This window comes from Biomphalaria glabrata, chromosome 5, assembly GCF_947242115.1.
Source record: "Biomphalaria glabrata chromosome 5, xgBioGlab47.1, whole genome shotgun sequence".
Taxonomy (NCBI): Eukaryota; Metazoa; Mollusca; class Gastropoda; family Planorbidae; genus Biomphalaria; species Biomphalaria glabrata.
The window spans coordinates 5,918,634-5,940,125 of record NC_074715.1 but is presented as its reverse complement, the minus strand read 5'-3'; the positions used below and the strand labels follow the sequence as shown (position 1 = coordinate 5,940,125).

The following is a 21,492-nucleotide window of genomic DNA, read 5'->3' as shown; positions in this document are numbered from 1 at the left end:
CTCGACCGTCGATAAATCCGAACGACAGTCCAGCGCGCAAACCGCACGACCAGGCAGCCATCACAGATGTTGATCGGGTCTCAAACAAGGAAATCCTATGCCGAACTGGAAGTCAAACACTTAGTGAGGTTGTAACAGAGCGTCGCATGAGGTTTGCGGGACACGTTCTACGTCAAAATGAATTACGCACACCAAGAGTTGCGATAACATGGAAGCCAATACGAGGAAAGCGCAAACAGGGACGTCCTCATATTAGGCCTACTTGGCGACACACCTTCATGGAGGACCTCAAAACAGTGGACACCAGGTGGGAGGAGGCTTCAGGTATTGCCAATGACAGATCTTTATGGAGACAGCTTGCCGCACAATGCGCCGAACGGCGCGGGAGGACCTATTATAAGTCTAAGTATAGTTTATGAGATCTGAGTTGCGCTTATTTTACACAAACCAAGTAAGGGGCCGCTTAAAATGTTCTAAAAAAAATAAATAATAAAAAGTTGGCAACAACATTTACAACAAAATGGCAGCGCACATAAATTCTAGGTCTGGTATCATCTGGTAGATCTAGATTCTAGATTAATCGCTAAGGCATTACATCTAGAATTCTATATATATATAAACGTTTTCTTTTTTACTGCCAAATCGGTAAAAACACTAAGACTAAGTCGTCTAAGTTAGTACTTTTAGATTACCGGCACTAAATTTTGCATAAACCATTACTAAATTGTAACAGTAATACTTACTAATGACTCCCGCCGGGCATTACCATATTCAATTCATATTCCATCCATATCAATAAATGATAATCATAATGTATACTGTATACTATTATAATTATAGTATTATATACTAGATCTATATAATATCTATTTAAAATAGTATCATAAGTAATTTAAAATAATAAATCATAAATCTAAGTAATTTAAATATTATGAGTTATGAGCAGAAAGTGAGAAAGAAAAAATAGTGAACTTGTTACGACTTGTAGATTCTAGATCTATGTCTAGAGTCTAGTCTAGGCATTCTAGGTCGACTAGGACTCTAGGTACTTTGACATAAAATTCAAAATATAATATATATATATGATAACAACAGAAACTATCTATAATCTAGTTATGTAGAGCTTGCTGAGAGGTTTACAATTTATGATACCAACTTTTGACTTTATCTTTTAGATGTTATGGAGCAAAGTTACAGTTTTATGTGTAGAAAAATGGGCTAGATCTAGACTATACACTCATAATACTTAAATAGACTATTAGATAGAAAATGTCCAAAAAGCTGTGATCGAAAAAAAGGAATTTTTCGTCTTTATCTCATCATAACTTTATAACCAGAATCTAGATAGAAGTTTAAAATTTGGAACACATCTAACCCATTATTTTATAATATGATTTTTAATTTGATTGTTTCATCTCACATGCAGTTAACATTCATTCACAGCTAATCCAATTGTTTGTAAATTGACTTCGATCCTTTTTCTAGAATGCTGTTCGGTAGAAACTTTCTCAGCTTTGTAATATTTATAAATATAATGTAAAATAACACCTTGATAGCATTCTCTCCACTAGGTTGATCAAAGATAAGCCATTAAACAATGCATAAATCATGTATTATACTTCATATTATCAACAAGAATCGCTAATGTCTGGCGCCACATGTCGCTGCATCATAGAGTGACTTCATTTAACATCATCAGGATCTAGGCCCAATATTGCCTTAATATTATAAGCTAATTTCCTTAAATTTTATATTTTGTGTACTTAAGTAAAGAAATAAAAAGATTTCTAACACTACTCTATAATAGAATTTTATGTACTATATATATATATTTACTATAGTCATAGATTGTTATAAGGTGGTAGTTATAATTTTTCCACTTGCCCATTTAAAAAAATAGCCTAATTTGGCATCATTTATAACTGATAAGGGTAAGGATGTTATGGTAAGTTTTTTTAATTTTGGAGGACAAAATTTCATTAAAAAATAACTAAATTTATATAACAAACTTTAAGCATAAATCTAGGTCTAAATACAATTTTAAAAAATACCAAGCTTGCTTAAAAATGATAGTAAATGCAAAATCATTCTTACCTATGACTTTATTGTAAATTTTCTAAATAAACACGACTTTCATTTGTTCACAATGTGGTATCATTCAAAAGCTTAGGATTCCTCTTTCAAGAGTACATCACAAAGGTTTTTAAAAAATGAAGCAAATGTAAAAACAACACAATCAATCAACTAACACCATGGGTTTGGAAGTCTAGCCATGCTGTTTCAAAACTATATAGCAGCTAGTCTAGCAGCTTATAGGTCATTAGAGTAAGGATGTCAAAGTACCTAGAACTAGATATAGATCTATTCTAAGCTAAATCATATAGATCTAGATTCTAGATCTATACATAGAATCTAGATCTAGTTTTGCCATAATCATTGCAAACTAGCCAATGTTGATGTGAAGGTATCAAGAGCTTTTTTCTTTCATCAGGCATAATGATCTTATTATTTTATATAATACAAATGTTACTTCAAAAAAGAAGATTATTAATTACGTCTTATGCGTCATACTTTTAGTCATGCATATGATCAGGTCAGGAATTCTCTTGGCAATCTTTGCAAGTCACTATTTCTCATTTCTGTATTTAGACTAACAGGCTGGAGAACCATGTTTCACAAAATTTAAATTGGAACGGGAAGAAAAAGGCACACACTGACAAAATGGAATAGATCTATATGACTGAAAACACCTTCTTTGTAACTGATATTGAAGAGAAATAATTTTTTATTGCTTGATCGCTTTTAATGAATTCAATATAGACTTTTTCCATAACATATCTTCAAATTTGAGAGTGAATAGACTTGTTGCAATTGCCAACGGTAAATCCGACAGATTCGTAAAGTATGATGAAATTTGTCCTCAAGCATATTATACACAAATTATTGCTTTTTCACCGAAATTATCTTGGTATCCATTTACCAGCTAAAATATTTTCCTCATAGAATCGGAATCCAAGCGCTTTACCACTCAGCCACAATGGCATATAATATATTATTAATTATAATAATAATCTTTATTGTCCGTATGGAAATTTGTCTTACAATTTGTGCATTACACCAAACAAAAAACATTATAACTATAAGAAACCAAAGTGTACATTCATACCAGACTCACTCATAATTTACATGTGACAAAGTTTATATCAGATTGTTCTTAAAATCCTGACACAAATGGTGATTCTTTATTTCGAGGATCTTGTTAGCTTTTTTATAGATGTTTGTCTCAAACAACTGCCCAAATTGGGTTTGTTTTTTGCCAATGATTTTACCAGCAGCATTTAGAATTCTATAAACATAGTGCTTTTCAATTATGTCATGATGTGCACAAATTTTCACCAGCATAACCTTGTGTTATACATGACTAATTAAAACTATCAAAAATATTTATTCTGCAACAAAGAAATTTTTAAATCATTCTCATTCTCATTCTGTAACGTCTATTATCAAAGGACAAAAAAAGTAATTTTTTCTAAAGTAACTACCAATGGAAAAAGACTTTGTACAATGTCAATTTTTATACTTAAGAATATTATGCCCTCCTCCTTTAATCTCGCCAGTAAAGATCACTTTTGGCATGTGGTCGTCACCCATGGGATAAGAGCACCCAGGTCTCGGAGCCATATAAAAACGTGTTGAAAATGTGTTAAGAACCACTGCTTGGTAGAAAATGATTTTTGTAGCCAGCTGGAGCAATTCATGCTTGGAGGCACTACTTGCCTTAGCAAGACAGTTATCAACTTTCTTGAAAGTGATGCATCATTGAATACTTCCTGATATACGTAAAGTGGTCTACCACATCTAGGGTTGATTTTTGGGGCTGAGTAGATTTTATTGGTTGACCTCTGAAACTTGACTTCTGTTTATTGTTAAATTAAAAAAAAAAAGTGGCAGCCTATGCAGATTCGTTAGTAGCATTAATAGCCTTATCATCTTTGTTATGATTAATTTACTTTATGTATCTTTTATTTGTGGCAAATATATTAAACTTAACCTTACTGAAAAATCTGCAGCAGCATGGTTTTATTGACTCATAAGCATAACTTATGTAAAAGTTGAAAGTTTTGTCTATGCTCTTGTGATGTATTATAATCAATACTAACAAATATTGTTTTGACAAATGTCACTATGTCATAAAAATTTTATGCAGACTAGTTAGCATTTAACTTTTTGATTTTTTTTTTAAAGACATCAACAAATGATATAACATTTCAAAATGAAAGTGTGCGTTGGACAAGTTACTTTGCCAGGGGATGAGTTTGATATGTCACCATTGGAAAGCAACAAAAAAATAGTTGTAGGTCCTGGATTGGCAGAATTTGAAGGAATGATAAAAATAATAAAGCCTGGAATACTTCGGTATCGTGAACCTGCAACCTATTGGATTGATTCTCACCAGAAAAGGGTTAGTTTTTGTTTTCTTTTGTTTTTTATTATTATATTTTACATGTAAAAACTTATTTATACATGTATTTAGAGACTTGTCATTAAATTTAACTAAATTATTAATTAAAATTTTACTATTGAACTTTTAGTTTCAAATGAAAGATGACTTTAACTGATCAAAAGACATGCTTATTAATTGTTGGCCACAGAGACATATCTTCTCACCATTGTTTTTTTTTTTTTTTTTTTTAATTGATTTTTTAATTTCATTTTCTCAACTTTTACAAATTTATAATAAAACTTTACACTTAAAATTTTTAACACATTTCAATTTCTTAAATATTTAAATTTTTCTCAGTTTTTGCAGTTTTTTCTTTACTGAAAATCTTCTTTTCTTGGTATGTTCCACCAGGAATAGTCTTAGATTAGTGTAATTGTGTGTGTTTTTTTTGGTACTTTGGATACTTTTGTCAAACCACTTTATCATATAATATATATATTATCTACAATATAAAATTCTTGGTCCTGACCACTAATTCATTCATTCAGTCTTAATCACTATCCATCGTTCAGTGGATGATAATTAATAAAAAAAATTTATTCTATTATTACTTAAAACACCAAAAATATTTCACTGACATTTCGTTCACCAACAAATCATTCACAACAATTTGTTCACCTGACATATTTCTCACTGCCAGTTGGTTCAAGAAAAATTGTTCACTGACATTCACTGGGTGGTAACATACTGTTAATATTATATTTTCGTCACATGTTTAATTTGTTTACATTAAAAGTACATGCAGGAGATTAATACACTATAACTTTTGTTGCTATTATTTCCAAAAAAAAATTTAATTGCTAGAGCAACACACAATCAAGCCTAATCCAAGTTATGTAAGGGCTCATTTAAATTGTTCAGCTAGCTTGTTGTTAGATGGTAATTTATATTCCTGTTTTGTTTTTTTTTAGTCTAATTTTAAAGGAGAGTGTAGGAGGCTCTTATTATTACTATATATATACTTTTCTCATCCTCATTGTTGGCAGATAGATTTCCATTTATGAATAAGCTGCATGTCAACTTTTTTTCATGTTATTTCCCCACAATTGTAGATTATAAAATACTTGCAATTAACATCCACTTTTATATGTAACAAATTGTATTATATATATATAATATATATATATATATATATATATATATATATATATATATATATATATATATGTATATTATATATACTTTATTAACACATATTACAGACAGATAGCAAATATTATTGTATTCTCTACACTATGAAAATATTTAAAATATTATGAAATTATGTTTCTTATTGTTTCAGTATGTTGCTAACAAAGGAGATCTGGTAGTTGGTATAGTGACACAAAAAGTGGGGGATATTTTTCGTGTTGATATTGGTAGCAGTGAACAAGCTAGTTTGTCTTATTTATCATTTGAAGGGGCCACGAAAAGAAATCGACCTGATGTCAAGGTTAGTAAATTAACACATATTTTCTTTTGTGTTATTTTTGCAAACGTTATGTCTGTAGTATCATATGTTCAACTTTACTATTATTTATTTGTTTTATTTTAGTATGTCTTTATAGTTTTTTTAAGTCTGTACTAGTTAAAAAAAAAGGTAATAAAATTCTTGAGTGAGAGTGTTACAACATGAGAGTGATAACAAAAAAGAAATCTGACTGAAAAGAAATGTAGAGCTTATGAAATGCTTTAATATTGAATTAAGAAGTCGAAGAAAAGTCACTGATTGTATGTAGAATTTTATTTTTAGGGGTGGTGACCAGAGGAGAGTGAGAAAAGTGATACTAGAATTCTTAGTGTGTGTTTGTGTAATTCTTAGTGTGTGTTTGTGTGTGCTGGCTGTTCTAGTTCAACTTAACATACTATAATTCATGGGCCAAAATTATGCTACGGGAGTGTGTGTGTTTCCGAGGTGGCAATGAAAAGAAGTTAGCGATTGGTTGGTTATGCAGTGAGGATAATGAAATTACAATAAGGTCTAGTGTAATGCAAATGTGAAAATATCTATATTTATAATTATCTTCATGGCCCAACCATGCTGGGCACCAAGAAAAACTCATGGAAAGATAACTCTTTTATTTCTGCAAGTCGGACTAGAGTTACCCCACTTAACTTTGGCAGTGTTAGAGAGCACGGCTCAGAAAAAAAAAGGGGGGGGGGGAGAACAAGTAATCTTTTATCTTTATAAATTCTATATTTGACTACATTTATGTGTATATTTTTAATACATGTCAATATCTGGTGTCATTAAAATATTTGCATGTTTTTGTTCTGTATGAAAATACAAAAGAACTCAAGGCATCCCATTCTTAACACCTCTAGTAACAACCAGACAATATCTATATAAATGTATATATGTAAATATATGTAGAAATACTTCTATTGAATAGCACTAAACATGGGAAAATATATTTATATCAAAATATTGAAAGCAATCACATGTCCAAGTAATCAAACAGGCCAATGAATTGTTGAACTTATTAGCAGACCTCTACATTAGTCAGTAATGATTTTATAAAGACGATTTTAACAAACTGTGTAAATAAAACATTTTGTTTTGTTTCAGATAGGAGACATAGTCTATGCCAATGTATTAGTTGCCAACAAAGATATGGAGGCAGAGCTAGTTTGTATTGACAGTGATGGTCATAGTAATGGGTTAGGTGTAATACGAAGTGGTGGTTTTTTGTTTCAGTCTTCTCTACATTTAGTGCGAAAGTAAGTTATTTTGTAGTACGGATTAGCATATAGATATTTTGGTGATTCTGGTTAAAAGAATATAGAGATAAGCTATGTATAAAATTATTTATAGATATGTAAAATCAAATTTCATTAACTTTAAATCTTTAAATGATAGCAATGATCTTTCCATATAACATTCTTGACATTGTTTAATTTGTCTACTTATTACAAGATCTCTCCTAATCTTTTTATTTTCTTATGTTATTTTTAGGTTACCTTATATAGCTCCTACAATAGTAATAGTAAACATTATACTATTTTGCTTAGAAACATTTGTTTTATAAATTAGGTACCAAATTCTTCTCAGAAAAAAAATATTTTTTAAGAGATTTTGCTTTTTTAACTGGCGACTAAGTCACTCCACTCAATAATTTGAAAGTAAATTTGAAAAAAAATATTTGAAAATCTAGATGTAACCAATAGCATTGCATCCTTCTTTCTTACAGTGACTGCTAGAGCTAGTCTCAGCAATAAGTCAAATAAGTCTCAAATTTTGAAAAAAAAAAAAAAAGTATCCCTGGTTTTCTGTATTGCTAAAAAAAATTATTGGTAGTAAAAAATTATAATAATAAGGCTTGTCTTCGAGTCCGAAGATTAGTTAGGAATGCAGTATTTCCTGTGGCTCTGCAGCCCCAGTTGTGACCTACATATTTTGCCACACTCAGGGTAAGCATAATCATTGTCCCCAGGTGGTGGTCGACTTAGAATTTCTTTTTGCCGTCTGCATCTGTCCTCAGCAGCAGATTTTGTTTTGGTCTCAAATGTTTATCCTGCGGCCTTTGTGAGTAACCTCCAGCTGTCTCGTTCTGAGGCCACATGTAACCAGGGGCATTCTTCTATGTCATCTAAGGCAAGTTGGCGCCTTAGCTGGTCTTTTAAGCATTTCCGTGGGGGAGGGGGGGGGGGCTCCTCTGTTACGAACACCTTTTAGGTCGCCAAAAAAGACTGCCTTTGGCATACGTTTGTCTCCTATATGGGATACATGCCCTGCTGTTGGTTCATAAGAAGTCCCTCTATACTGTCATACTGGTGTTTGCAAGGACATTGCTGTTTGTAGTGCGGTATGTCTTATGATGGAGCGCAAGCATCTTTGGTGAAAGTGTTTGTCTTAGTTGCTTTCTGTATAGTATCCATGTCTCAGATCCATATAGAAAGGTTGAGAGAACCACCGCCTGGTAGACATTGATTTTTGTAGGCAGGCCAGACAGTTATCAACTTCCTTTCAAGTTATGGCTATTATCTTGTGCAGTTTCACTGCTATTTCATTAACTGTTCTTCATTAGCCAAATGACATTACTTTTAACAATATAAACTTGATCAAGACTTTCTATTACTGTAAATGCTGTGTTTATTAACACTTGGGATGTCTGTCTTGTCTTCTTATCCATCATTACTTATGTATCTATAATACTAATCAACCTTCTTCTAATCTATCGCCGTATTGTTCTTCTTCTTACCTATTCTGCTACGTCATTCGTCTATAAGTTATATAAGTTCCCCTTTCAGACCTTGCGATTTAGGGCAGATAATGTAAAGGTCATCTGTTTCTCTGGCCCATGGTTATATATTTCTTTTTAGAAATTTAAAATTCAAATATTGTAAAATATATAATATTCTTTTGGATACTACAATATTATTTATAAATATTTAATTACAAACCAAGAAAAAAGCTTTATGATTAGATCCATTATGGGGGCTGGTGGCTGAGTGGTAAAATACAGGTCATGACATTAAATTCCGGTGAATGTTTGGAGTTTGAGCTTCACATACATGGGATAATTGGATATTTTTTTTAAATGTAATTAAAGTTGAGCTTTATTGTTACTATTTAACATCTTCAATATTCATGCAAATGTTAATGCGTTTCAGAAAATTTGCATGAACTCAATGTGATAAATCTGCATTACCATCAATTATCCTGTGTCCACTCTTTACCAATACCCTATATGGTGAAGATTAAGGATGAGTGCAGTGTTTCACATGGCCATGCAAACCCAGTTGTGACATTTTTCACATCTGATGTAGATAAAGCTGTTCTCCGCCAGGGATCTATTTGAATTTTCTTAACATCTTCTGGGAGATGATCGCATGCCAAGATTTTTTTTTTGGTGAGCTTAAAAGAGGACGACATAACAGTGTTCTCAAAATTTACTCATACACCATTTTGCCCTCATTGGCATAGAAGACAGCAGTTGGCCTCAGAGACAGTCGGAGAGCTCTCACAAAGGCCATCGGACACACATTTGAGGCCAAAAGAATAGCTTTTCTAGAAGTCTGGTAACATGACACCTTTAATGATTGTCAGTTATTGAAAAGAATGAGCTTTACATGATCTGCTCCTCAAAATACAAGGGCACTTCACTTTAACTTTTTTTTTAATTAAATAAAATGAACTATCTGGATATGCTACATTGAGGTCCATTATGTTAATCTGTTTCTTTGACCAAAATTTAATAATAATGACATCTGACAGCACATTTACCCATTAGAACTGAGTGTACTCAGCTTTTATTTATTTCAAGTAAAAATCACATATCTTACAGGAATTGAAGCTCAAGAACTTTATTTAAAAGCTGAGCACTAACCAAATGAGTGTCATGCTCTTTATCTTTTAATGTTCTTAGACTGATTGAAATGTTGTTTTTTTCAGGTTGCTAAACCCTAATTGTGTTTTACAAAAAACTCTTGGAAAAACATTTGAATTTGAGACTGCTATTGGTATGAATGGAAGAATTTGGGTTCGAGCCCAAAGTGACATACAGACAATAACTATGGCCAATGCAATCCTTGCTTCGGAACATATGAACAATGTACAAATTGAGACGATGTGCAAAAAGCTGTGTAAAGTTGCTTCTAAAATGGATTGATTTTTTAAATTAAATCTGTTAGATTTTTCTTTTACTTGCTAAAATATTTTGTCATTTCTGGGTATGGCTAAATGACTTTCTTTAAGCAAATATTTTTCCTATTCTGACACCTGTATAAAAATCATTTATTGTAGTTTATCTCTCATAAAAACATTATTGGGTACCTGAATTTGTATGATTAAAAAATTTTGATTAACATATATAAATGCCTTATTTACAATCTATGTCACATCTTCATTTTATGTATAATTAAAACTTATCTAAATGGACAGACTGGGCTTATCAGCCTAGCTGACAGCCAGTCTAGGAAATGGTAACTGATTTAACACCTTCATTTGTGTGTTATCTGTAGGTGTTTTAAACAACTCTTGCATTTAAGATATTTAGTCAACAGAATGTCATCTGAATAAAGTGAAAAGTTGTTGTTTTTTTTCTGGATGCCTTGAAATGAGTTTTGCTTAATATTTCAGCATCTTCCAGTAAAAAACGGTGTACCTGGCAGTATTATTATACATATAGCTTACTAATGGTGCCATTTGGCAGAAAATTCTTAGAATTTGGGTTGAAAATGTACAAATATTTACATATTTATTTTTAAATAGATAGTTCAGTCAAAAATGTATTGTATGCACAATTTTTTTCTATAATTTTAAAGGCTTTTGGTAATTTTTTATGGTAATGATGGATTTTGTATTGTTTAAAATTACCTCTACAAGTACTCTTTTTTTTCTGTTTTCCAACAAATTTATATAAAAAAAAATATAAAAAAAAAACAACTAGCAAATTAAGCTAATATAATAAATAACAGTTAATATTATGTATGAAAAAAAATGTTGAGTACATTTAGAAAGACCTCACCTCTTTCTTTAAAGATGCGTATAACATGCCCCTTCTCTGTTTTCTGCTGAGACAGAAGCATTGTACTTGGGATTTTGCTGTAGATTAGTGTTTTTTTTTTTTTTTTAAAGAAATCTTGCTGTGTGAAGATATATAGCATACATCAGCGGTTCTCACCCTTTTCAGTTCAGCGACGCCTTTTTACAATTGGCCACTATGCGGCACCCCCCCCCCCCCAAATGTAAACCATATTTTCTCTAATGTTATAAAATCGTATTAATAATCTACATATTTGATATGAATTGCCAAAGCTGTACATTTAGTCATGAAACACTAAATATTTCAGCTTGTAACCAAACTACAAAAACAAATAAATTTTAACTTTATTACCTTCATTTATTTACCTTTATAACAAGTGATCACCACATTCATCTTGTACACTTATGTGGCAATTTCGGAAGCCTATGCTATTTGCAAGGGTCTTGGATTTGGTTTGAAGTTATCATGGCCCTTTGGTGTGTGTTCATGCCCTGATACCCACAAACATAACCTCTAGCTATAACTGTTAATAGCTGCAGTGCATTGTGTGAGTCCTAAAAAGGATCTCGGGTTGGAGAGTAAACCCTAACAGATAATTCAGTTTTGAAGGTGGAGGGGCAGTGATAAGATCACTGCACTGACAAACTACTGCAGCCACCTTGTGTATGCCCTTGTAGCCAAGGCTAAGGGAGGAAACCCTAACAGAAAATCCAGTTTTGTAGCCCCCGTAGTTGGAGGAAAAGTTGTAAAACTGCTGCAGCAAAAGATAGTCTCTCCAGATGTAAAGTGCCTCAGAGTTCATTAAATACATCATGCTCATATGTTGAAAGCTGGGTGTCGATACAGATAGTGAATCCATTCCTTATTATCAGTGAAAATCTGCTCTTTCCTGTTTAAGTCATTATAAATTTCTCTTAAAATTGCACATTATTTGTAAGTTGTTCTAGAGATCATTGTTGCTTTCATCAATTTCATTTTCTTTGTTCCATTAACTCAACATGTCATATAGTCAAAATACATTTATCAAGCCTGTAAATAAAATTATCAAAATTTTGTGATTGGTCACTATAAATAAATAACTTTGTAACACATGGTTGAAATGAGGTTTATTACCAGTACTTAAGATCTATTTACATTTTATGTACAAATAGACAATAATATATATTATATATATATATAATATATATTAAAAAAATGTTTAGTCAGACATCATATATTCTTACTGGTTTATTGTATGCGAATAAGTAACAGATACAACAAGGATATTGATATAGATACCGGTATCTACAAAAAAAGTTAAGACCACTGCAACAAAGTAAAGAGTAAGAACTTCCAAGGTAAGATTAGGTACCAGTATCCAAAGGTTGATTAACATTATTTTACTGAAAGGATATCTATTCTCAGCAATGAATGCTTTGTGGAGGAGTGTAAATACATGGCTAAAAGTAAAAACACTAAAGGGCTTTAAATTGGCAAGTGCAACTTTAACAACACACCTTTTGACACTCTTTCAAAAGCTTAGTACATCAATGTCTTCTATTATTGCCATATTTCAATTGATAACAGAAAAATAATTTTTGTTTAAAGATGTAGATATTTTTTTTTACTATCAATAATTGATTCCAATACTAGCAGCGTGTTGCAATATAATAAAAAAACAAAAGTTGACTTGCACTTTCTTATACATTTTCTAAAAAAAAAAAAAAAAAAAAAATGTATCCTATTCCAATAATTGGTTTATCTCTACTTAGATTGGACAATATTGACTTTTAATGGGTCCAATATAATTGACATAAATTATTATTTCTTTATATATGTCAGGTCAACTAAGTTATTGACTCTTAGTATATTTTACAGTAAATATTTATAACAAAAAAGTATACTTAATAGTAAACTTTACCAGAACTAGCTCTCTGTAACACACTAAGTATTCTTTATAATAAATACTGTTTTATGAAACAAAATACACTACCAATATATAATAAACAAATTGGAAAAAAATTAATAAATAATCTCATGACAATTTCCAATTATTCATTATGATTTAAAAGTATATTTTTGTAAGGTATTAAACATATATAGACCTAAATAACTATTCATACATTAAAACTTTCTCCGCAACCACATGTCCCTTTTATATTAGGATTGTTGAAAACAAACTCAGCAGTTAACTTGTCCTCCATATAATCCATTTCACTACCAAGTAGTGTTAATTGTGCTTTAGCATCAATATAAACTCTTACACCTAAATACAAAAGATGGAAGACATAATTTTAGAATTACTTTAAAAATAAAAATTCAAACAAACAAACAAAAAATCCACCCTATAAAATTCTAGAATTAATTATTTTTAACATTGACAGAAATCCAGAATTACTTTTAAAATCTAAAAACCAAAGCATTATGTGAAATTGGGAATAAAGAAAAGTTTTTGAGTGTGGACTTCAACTTGACCAACTAACCTGCTTCTGATATTTTCTCTACATTTACCATCTAAAGATCTAAATTCTTTTAGCCACAACAATCAAAGTCAATATAAATAAATATAAATCTCAACAAGCCAGCCAAAATGTCTACTGTTCATAACTGTTTTTATGTTCTGGCACCCTTTGTTTCACAAGACTTTGATGGCAATTTTATTCAGAACTTTTTTTTCAGAATGCAATTAGTCATTAACGAAGGCGCATGATGCACATCCATTGTCTTTAGAGACAACTTTTTGGTGGTTAAGATGTTTTCACTTTTAGCATGCTAGCAATATGTAAATGCAGTTTCAGATCTATGGCAGTGTGTCCCCCATGGTTTTACTCTCCAAAAACTCAACAACCTGCAAATTATTTTTTTTTTTAATTTTTACTAGAATTACATATTAAATAATTGTAACTTTTTTTTTAAGTGGGAAAATTAGATAAAATTTACAAATACTTTTTTCTTCTAAATTAAGTTTGATATTAGATATCAGTATGATTATTAATAAGTGTTAAAAAGATGATTTTTATAAAAGCTTTCAAAAAATGTAGGTGCCTCCACAAAAATTCTGCCCCGGGGCCTCAACATTCAACTCAACATCTGGCCCTGGGTTTGATAGATTATGGCTTTGGTTGTAATAGTAAACATAGCACTGATCTGTCAAAATTGAGAAAAGGCTAAATGTGGCTCAACAAAAATGGCTGAGACGAATTTTGGGAGTCAGTTATACAGATCGGGTCTCAAACAAGGAAATCCTTTGTCCAACTGGGAGTCGAACACTTAGTGAGGTTGTGACAGAGCGTCGCATGAGGTTTGAGGGACATGTTCTACGACAAAATAAACTACATATACCAAGAGTTGCGATGACATAGAGGCCAACACAAGGAAAGCGCAAACAGGGACGTCCTCGTATTACTTGGCACCACACCTTCCTTCATGGAGGAACTCAGAACAGTGGACACCAGGTGGGAGGAGGCTTCAGACATTGCCAACGACAGATCTTTATGGAGACAGCTTGCTGTCCAAAGCCAAACGGCGCGGGAGGACCTAAGCCTAAGTACGTAAGCACTGATTTGTTTTCTACAGCTCATGACATGGTCCTCATTTCCTTAGCAATCCTTTTATTAATGTCTTTATCAAGTAGCATGTCATTAAGCCATGGTAGCAATCGATGGAGTGCAAGGTGCAATGTTAGTATTTCGGGGCTCAATTTTGGTTTATATGACACAACATGATGGATATATTAGGAATAACCTTCATAGTGCCATTCTGGACACAATGGTTTGGTAATTAAAATTTCATTCAGGCTCAAACATTAATGACATACAACTTAATATTTTATACGAAAGTCTATTCAGATGCTTCACATACCATCCTGTACAACCTCCTCATCAAAAGCACCTTTCTTCTCTGCATAGTCTAGTGTATATGTTAAACCATTGCAGCCTTTAGTTTTTACACCAATTGATACACCACTCTGAAATAAGAGAGAACCTTTTAAGATGTTCTAATTAGGTATTTAGGTCAAATTTACCGCTCATTAAGTTTACTTTATAAAACAAAATATAAATATTTTATAAAAAAATTACTATTTCTGTGACATACCAGCAAAAGGAAGTTAATCATATTTAAAGTTTTATTGGGTTCTTTTATTATATATTAATAAACATTTAACGTTTCGCTCAGATATCATCTCAGAAATGAATTTAATCTTCAGCCTTGTTTACTAGAAAAAGCTGCAAATCGAATAAAACTTCCAAAAAGTCCATTTAAGATACAAGAGCAGTCTGCCACAACCATTTCTCTCAACAAATAGGCATGTAATGTAGGTCTTCACCCCATTCCTGCATGCAGGTTCCTTGATGCATGATTACATCATAATGTAAAAAGATGGGAGGCCACACCACAGGGAATTTATTCATATTACTTGACCACCAGGTCTGATGGAGAGACCACTTATGGAACATTGATGACAGCCTCCATGTGGAATGGTGTGTTTAATTCTCACTAAGTGATCAGATACCATTGCACTGAATGTTTCCAGGCTCCCTGAGTAACCAGTTTCTCTATTAGCTGTTCACCAATCTTCTTCCACAAATGTATGTTTCCATTGAGGGCACCACACTGATGCCACAGGAGCTGGAATTCCTCAGATAAAACAACAGTATGTTCTCCCTGTACCATAAAATGTGTCTCAAAATATATAGGATAAACTTGTGAAAGTAGTATAAAAGGAAACACATACATACGTTACTTCAAAAAAAAAAAAAAAAAGAAGATGATTACATCATATGCGTATTCCTATGTTAATCACTGACAAACTCTGCTGGGTGACTGGTTTTCCTGGCTGACTCAGGCAACCCATTCCATAGTCTTATAGCAGTTGGGAAGAGGGAGTATTTGTACAAATTAGTCCTAGCATATGAAACAAGAAATATGCCTTTATCTTTGTGTCTTTCTAAGTATTTTATTAGGTTTTGTTTTTGTACTTGAAGATTATGGTTCAGAGTTTTATGTATAATTGCTACTTTAAAATAAATTTTCTATCCTGAGGGGGATCTAAATTTAATGATTTTACTAATGGTGTTACTCAAATGTGAATATTTGTTATGGATCTCCCTTGTGTCTGTTCTAGTTTCTTAATGTTTTCTTGAGTTAAGGTGTCCCAAACGGAGGATGCATATTCTATTATTGTCCTAACCAAGGTTAAATAACATTTTAGTTTTATGTTCTTATTTAATTTGTAGAAATTTCTTTTAATAAACCTTTATGCTAAGTCACCAGTTTAAAGTAAGTTTGGAAAAAAAAAAAAGATAACTATACAACTTTCTATTTCCATAAGCACCTCACTAGCAGAGTGGTCAGCATGTCAGCTTGAAGAGGCTTGAGCCATGAGTTTGAATTCAGGTTGAAAAACAAACCCACTAGATAACTATTTAATCTTCTATTTTTCATAAGTACCTCACTAGCAGAGTGTTTAGTATGTCAGCTTGAGCCATGAGTCTGAATAATGACAAAGAATCCAATAAACCTCTCATAGTAATTGTAATAATAGGCTAGTATACTATAACAAACACTATATTTCAAGTCTGTGTAAATGCCATCATCCTTCTTCTAAATGGTCCATATTTATAGACCTACAAAGTTTTCAATATCCCCACTTCTGTCAATTAACTAATCATTGCACCTTTCATGAGCTCATTTATTCGACATGTCAGCAACAAAGATTATTAGGTTTATCAGTACATTACAATAACATTATGCATCAGACAAAACAAAAACAATTACTATCACAGTAACAGAGAAAATACAAAATCAATAAAAACAAAGCTTAAAAGGCATGCAAACACTTATTCACACAAGGTTACAAGGGCTAAAGTTTGCTCATCTCCTTATGATATTTACTTTAAGATTAAATTTAGTATTAGGTAGTAAGAAAAAAATGGTATGATCAAATCTATGACCTGACAGACAGGCTGAGAAGTCATAGGCGTAGCCAGGAGTGTGCGCGTGTGTTTTGGGTTCAACCCACCCTCCCCTGAAATGAAACCCCCTCCAGCAGGGGGGGGAGGGTGGAAATCTGGGACTGTTAATTGGTTTTAATTTTGTTTATTATAAGTGATATTATATTATGTTAAATTTCATTTACCTCAGTGTACCCAAGGGTTTTTTGATGTTAAAAAAACACTCTTTAATATAAAACTAAAGCAAACAAGTCACCTAGAGGTGTTTTGAATTTAAAACCCCCATCCAGAAGGTTTAAAGTTTAAAACCACCTCCAAAGAGTTTTTGACTTTAAAACCCCCCATCAGTGGGTTTTGAGTTTAAAACCCCATATTCAATATAAAAACTAAAGCCAACTATAGTCAACAAATTTTATGAGCCTAAGGAAGGGGGTTTTGAGTTTAAAACCCCCTCAGAGGGTTCTGCACTCCAGCTTTGCCCTGGCAAGAGCCGGGGGGTGGGGGAGAGAGAGAAAAAATACCCCCCCCCCCAATAAAAAATGCTGGCTACACTCATGTGAGAAGTAATAATAAAAATGAGGTATTGTCACTGAAATACAAGATAAAGTTATTAGGGATAGAAATTACACACAAAACAATTCCTTGAATTGGATATTATAGTTTTAAAAGCAGAAAAATAAATGAAAAACTATGCTAGCAGACTGAACAAAAAATGGAATTTAAATAAATTGCATTATTCCCTCTTGTGATATTAGCCAAATTGGGTGACTATTGTTACAAATCTGCCAAATCATTAGAAATTATAGTGGACACTATTAGAATTTACCTGGCAGTGCCAGTGAATAACTATTAGCTCATGTTTACAATGATCAAAATAGGAGTCAAATGCTTTACCTAGTAATTGTACTTGTCACTGAAATCTATTTCTTGAGAATAAATTGACAGAAATAAGCCATTTATAAACACTAAAGATCTTATCATTAAATTTTAAAAATTCATTACCATCTCAGGTCTGTCAGCCATTAGCTGTTTTAATTTTGAAACAGCACTTTTTGTCTGTAAAATATATATATATATAAAAAAAAAAGAAATGTTAAATAATTCAAGCATCAAAAGTGAAAACTAAAAAAAAAAAGTTAATTTAAAAAAAAAAAAAAAATAGAAAAAAAAAATTGTTATAGACTAGTACCTCATAAATGAAAAGATGTTACGATGACGTGCATTTTTTTATACTAAGACTAGTTTAACATTATTTCTGGTTAGTAGAATAATTAAATTTCAACTACCGTTATTAGGCTAAGATTCTTTATTATAAAGCCCTGGAAAAAAACTCCAGATGCAAGAACATGGTAAGTGTTTTTAAAGGCTAGAAATCATTACCCAAAATAGTGCTCAATTATAACAATTTAATTTATATGGCACTGTTAACATACATAATGTAGGCTCTATGCCCTTTCAGAATATAACAGTCATGAAAGAGAACTAAAAAGGAGACTAGTAATCTAAATTAAATTTTAAACAGGTGGGTATGGATTCAAATCTCTCATCTGTCCTTTGACTTCATAGTAGGGATGCTGTGACAGTTTGCATCTATAGCCAAATCCCTCCACTTTTCCCAGTCAGCAGCTCTTCTTAGCAGGACATCAAGAGAGAGTCAGGTCCATTCTTTTATGTTATCCAGTCTGCTTTTTTAGGACAACCCTTTCTTTGTGCTCCCTCCACTGTACCTTGAAGAATGACTATTTGGGTGAGACCTGTGATGTTGATTCTAAGTGATTGGAGTATCTGGTAGGACTTGGGATGTGGAAGCTGAATGGGATTTGGGAGGTGCTTTGGGTTGGCACTGAGGATGACATTTGGTGACGATAGGTTTTTTTATTGAAGAGGAAGGATTTAACCCCAAAACTGCCTAGAGGAGGGTTAACTCAAAATCCTCTGGAGGCAGGTTTTAAAAAACCCACCTTGGCTGTGCTCATGGAATCTTGTGACAGTAGTTTGCTTTAAATTTTCATTGAAGACACGATTTTTAACCTCAACTACACCATAGAAGGCAATGCTGGGGTGATTGTTAACATTAAAATCTTCCAATTTCTTCTCAAATTTAATAAAAATTAAAGCAAGAGAACAGTTATTAAAATTGTAGCCCCCCTCCCCAATACATGAGTCTGTAATAACTTGTAATGTAGATATTTAATATAATATATAGATCTAGATTATTCTAATCTTGATTATTTGATAGATCTATCATCTAGATCAAGTAGATCTAGAAATCTAGATGTTAGCTAAAGTCTAGAGATTTAGAATACTAGATCTAGATAGAAATATGTTATTTATATAGAGAGAATATATAGATCTATAGAATATATAAAATATGACGTCACATAATATTTATTGGATTATATAAGTTTAGACTCTAGATCTATATATAATATATATATATTTTAATATAAATATAATATACTAGATTATTCCACACTACAGTCACAGACTAATCCAGTGGCGTAGCTAGAGTATATATGATGTACTTAGGGGCAGTCAGATCACAAATTGAGTACAGCTATACAGTTCATGTATATGCTATTAAAACTGCCCTTGAATCACTCGACCGAGTACAATCACAGGCACCTTTCGGACAAGCCCAACAAACGTTGCTGAAATCTTAACGAACGTGGCCCCTTTACATTTATGGAGGAAGAGGGCGGTACTTACGGCGTACGAGCGCTACAAAAGGGGCAACTCTATTCTACCCACCACAATCTTAGTGCAACAGTGGAGAGAGAGGAACCGCATAAAAATGCTATCGTTCCTCCACATTGTGGCCAATTTGTCTAAATCAGCTGGGCTCTCCACTGATAGAATTCCTATTAGAAGAATTAGTACTTGCCCTCCATGGAGGAGAATGCCGGCCCCACAAACAAACATGTCCCTTATAGGGCAAGAGGGAGCCACCAAGAGGCGATTAACACCTGCCATACTCCAAAACTTGGCATCAGCTACACTAAAGTCCTACCCATCAGAAGCTATTTTCTGTTATACCGATGGGTCGGTAATGAGGGACCCCGATAGATCTGAGTATGGGGCCCTTATAGTCTACCCAGACCGGACAGAACCAGAGATGCAGATTTCTCCGTCTGAGCTTAAAAGGGTTTTGAGGAGCCAGCCAGACTAGTCAGCCTTGAGCACTGTTCATCATTTTTTTTACGTTACAGTATTACAATTAACTAGTTAGTTTTAAAAAACTTGTACAAAACAAAGGTTAGCTTATTTAAAAATATTGACATTACAATAGAATTATTTCCAAAATTAAACTATAAAGAATCATAAAGAAATGAATAAACTAAGAGGATTGTTTAGAGCTAGAAATTAGAAATATATTTGTAAACTCAATATCTAGATTAAACCAATGGACTAAACAATGAAGTAAAAAAAGGTTGGCCTATCTTCTTCTTCTTCTTTATATTACAGAGCATTGATCAGTGTAGTAACAACATGTACCGTGTGTCCGAAATAAATGTAGTAAATTAGATTCAAACTGTTCTATAGCTTACATTGTATGGAAGAAATAGTCAAGGAGATGAAACAAAATAGTGACATGACTAGTTTATAAATCGATAGTTCATGTTTAAAATACAGTAGTTTAAGTTTGTTCGTGCCCATACAATTAGTCGTTTTTACTGAAAAGCTCATGGAAATAGGAAATTAATACACACTGAGGGAATTTTGGTGCCCCTCTCCACATGGTGCCCTGTGCGGTCCGCACCACCCGCACATTGGTAGCTACGCCACTGGACTAATCAGACAATAGATATATATATACAAATACAGAATACAGTGTAGTGACTCTGACTGTAGTCTTATCAACTTGTCATCATTATAATTATGATATATGAATGATTATCTATGTAGACTATGCTATTATTATTATTATGAGTATTATGAATATGAGTCGACTACACTACTACAGACGTGTATGATAGTATTAGTACTATTAGTAGATAAATCTAAATCTAGACATCTGTGATCTAGATCTATCTAGATTATTCTAGATTAGGCCTAGAAACTTGATCTTGAAATTGAAGTCAAGTTGAAGTGACGTAGAATCTAGATGGTAGAGTCTACTCGATTTTAAAACCTAGACTAATCAGTCTAATAGTCTAATCTAATTCTAATCTAGAGTACTAGACTACTGTAACTAGAGTAAAGATTGGGAATGAAGAGAATCATGAATGTAATCTAGCTAGTCTAGATTCTACTAGTCTAGACTCTAGATATGTAGAGCAGTTCAGTAGAGGTCTGATTACTGTCTCTGGCTGATATAAATATAAGACAGAGAAACCTTATTTAGCGTTTCTAGTCACGTAAACTAATACCATTGGCAGCCATTGCCATTATAAGATGTAGATTAGTGTGTTTTTTTTTACCAGAACCAATGGTGCTTTTTGTGGAGTCAGACGTTTAGAGTTTACTGCACGTACAGTTAATCGTCCAAGTGTTCTACTAGCCATGTTTGTTTATATTTTTGATCTAAGACTAGCCTATCGGTCATAATAGTTAGGATATATTTAGATCTAGACCTAGAAAGGTCTAG

At 32.5% G+C, this 21,492-nt stretch overlaps 2 protein-coding genes across 5 annotated transcripts; one reads left to right on the top strand and one right to left on the bottom strand.

Moving 5' to 3' along the window:
* Positions 1-484: 484 nt before the first annotated feature.
* Positions 485-11,052, top strand: LOC106061112 (exosome complex component RRP40-like). 3 transcript variants are annotated; one of them, XM_056029583.1, is made up of 5 exons: positions 485-543; positions 4,246-4,462; positions 5,787-5,936; positions 7,053-7,204; positions 9,879-11,052. In XM_056029583.1, exons 2-5 carry the CDS (start codon positions 4,274-4,276, stop codon positions 10,093-10,095), a joined length of 708 nt encoding a protein of 235 aa, XP_055885558.1. In that variant the 5' UTR covers positions 485-543; positions 4,246-4,273; the 3' UTR covers positions 10,096-11,052. The 3 variants fall into 3 exon arrangements, with proteins under 3 accessions (XP_055885558.1, XP_055885560.1, XP_055885559.1); XM_056029585.1 differs by lacking the exon at positions 485-543 and adding an exon at positions 623-645; XM_056029584.1 differs by lacking the exon at positions 485-543 and adding an exon at positions 651-673.
* A 1,131-nt stretch (positions 11,053-12,183) lies between these two features.
* LOC106061113 (iron-sulfur cluster assembly 1 homolog, mitochondrial-like) lies at positions 12,184-21,492 on the bottom strand. Of its 2 annotated transcripts, XM_056029586.1 has the most exons (4): positions 21,326-21,485; positions 17,907-17,960; positions 14,812-14,917; positions 12,184-13,216 (listed from the first exon to the last, which is right to left on the bottom strand). In XM_056029586.1, the coding sequence occupies exons 1-4, from the start codon at positions 21,407-21,409 to the stop codon at positions 13,068-13,070; spliced, it is 393 nt and encodes a 130-aa protein (XP_055885561.1). In that variant the 5' UTR covers positions 21,410-21,485; the 3' UTR covers positions 12,184-13,067. The 2 variants fall into 2 exon arrangements, with proteins under 2 accessions (XP_055885561.1, XP_055885562.1); XM_056029587.1 differs by lacking the exon at positions 17,907-17,960 and having other exon boundaries at positions 21,326-21,492.

Bases quoted from the DNA above. Each gene is read 5' to 3' on its own strand.
- LOC106061112 (XM_056029583.1), top strand. From the start codon at position 4,274: ATGAAAGTGTGCGTTGGACAAGTTACTTTGCCAGGGGATGAGTTTGAT. The intron at 4,463-5,786 runs GTTAGTTTTTGT...TTATTGTTTCAG, and splicing joins TTGATTCTCACCAGAAAAGG to TATGTTGCTAACAAAGGAGA. The intron at 7,205-9,878 runs GTAAGTTATTTT...TGTTTTTTTCAG, and splicing joins TCTCTACATTTAGTGCGAAA to GTTGCTAAACCCTAATTGTG.
- LOC106061113 (XM_056029586.1), bottom strand. From the start codon at position 21,409: ATGGCTAGTAGAACACTTGGACGATTAACTGTACGTGCAGTAAACTCT. The intron at 14,918-17,906 runs GTAATGAATTTT...CTCTTATTTCAG, and splicing joins TGGCTGACAGACCTGAGATG to AGTGGTGTATCAATTGGTGT. The intron at 13,217-14,811 runs GTATGTGAAGCA...TTTTGTATTTAG, and splicing joins TGAGGAGGTTGTACAGGATG to GTGTAAGAGTTTATATTGAT.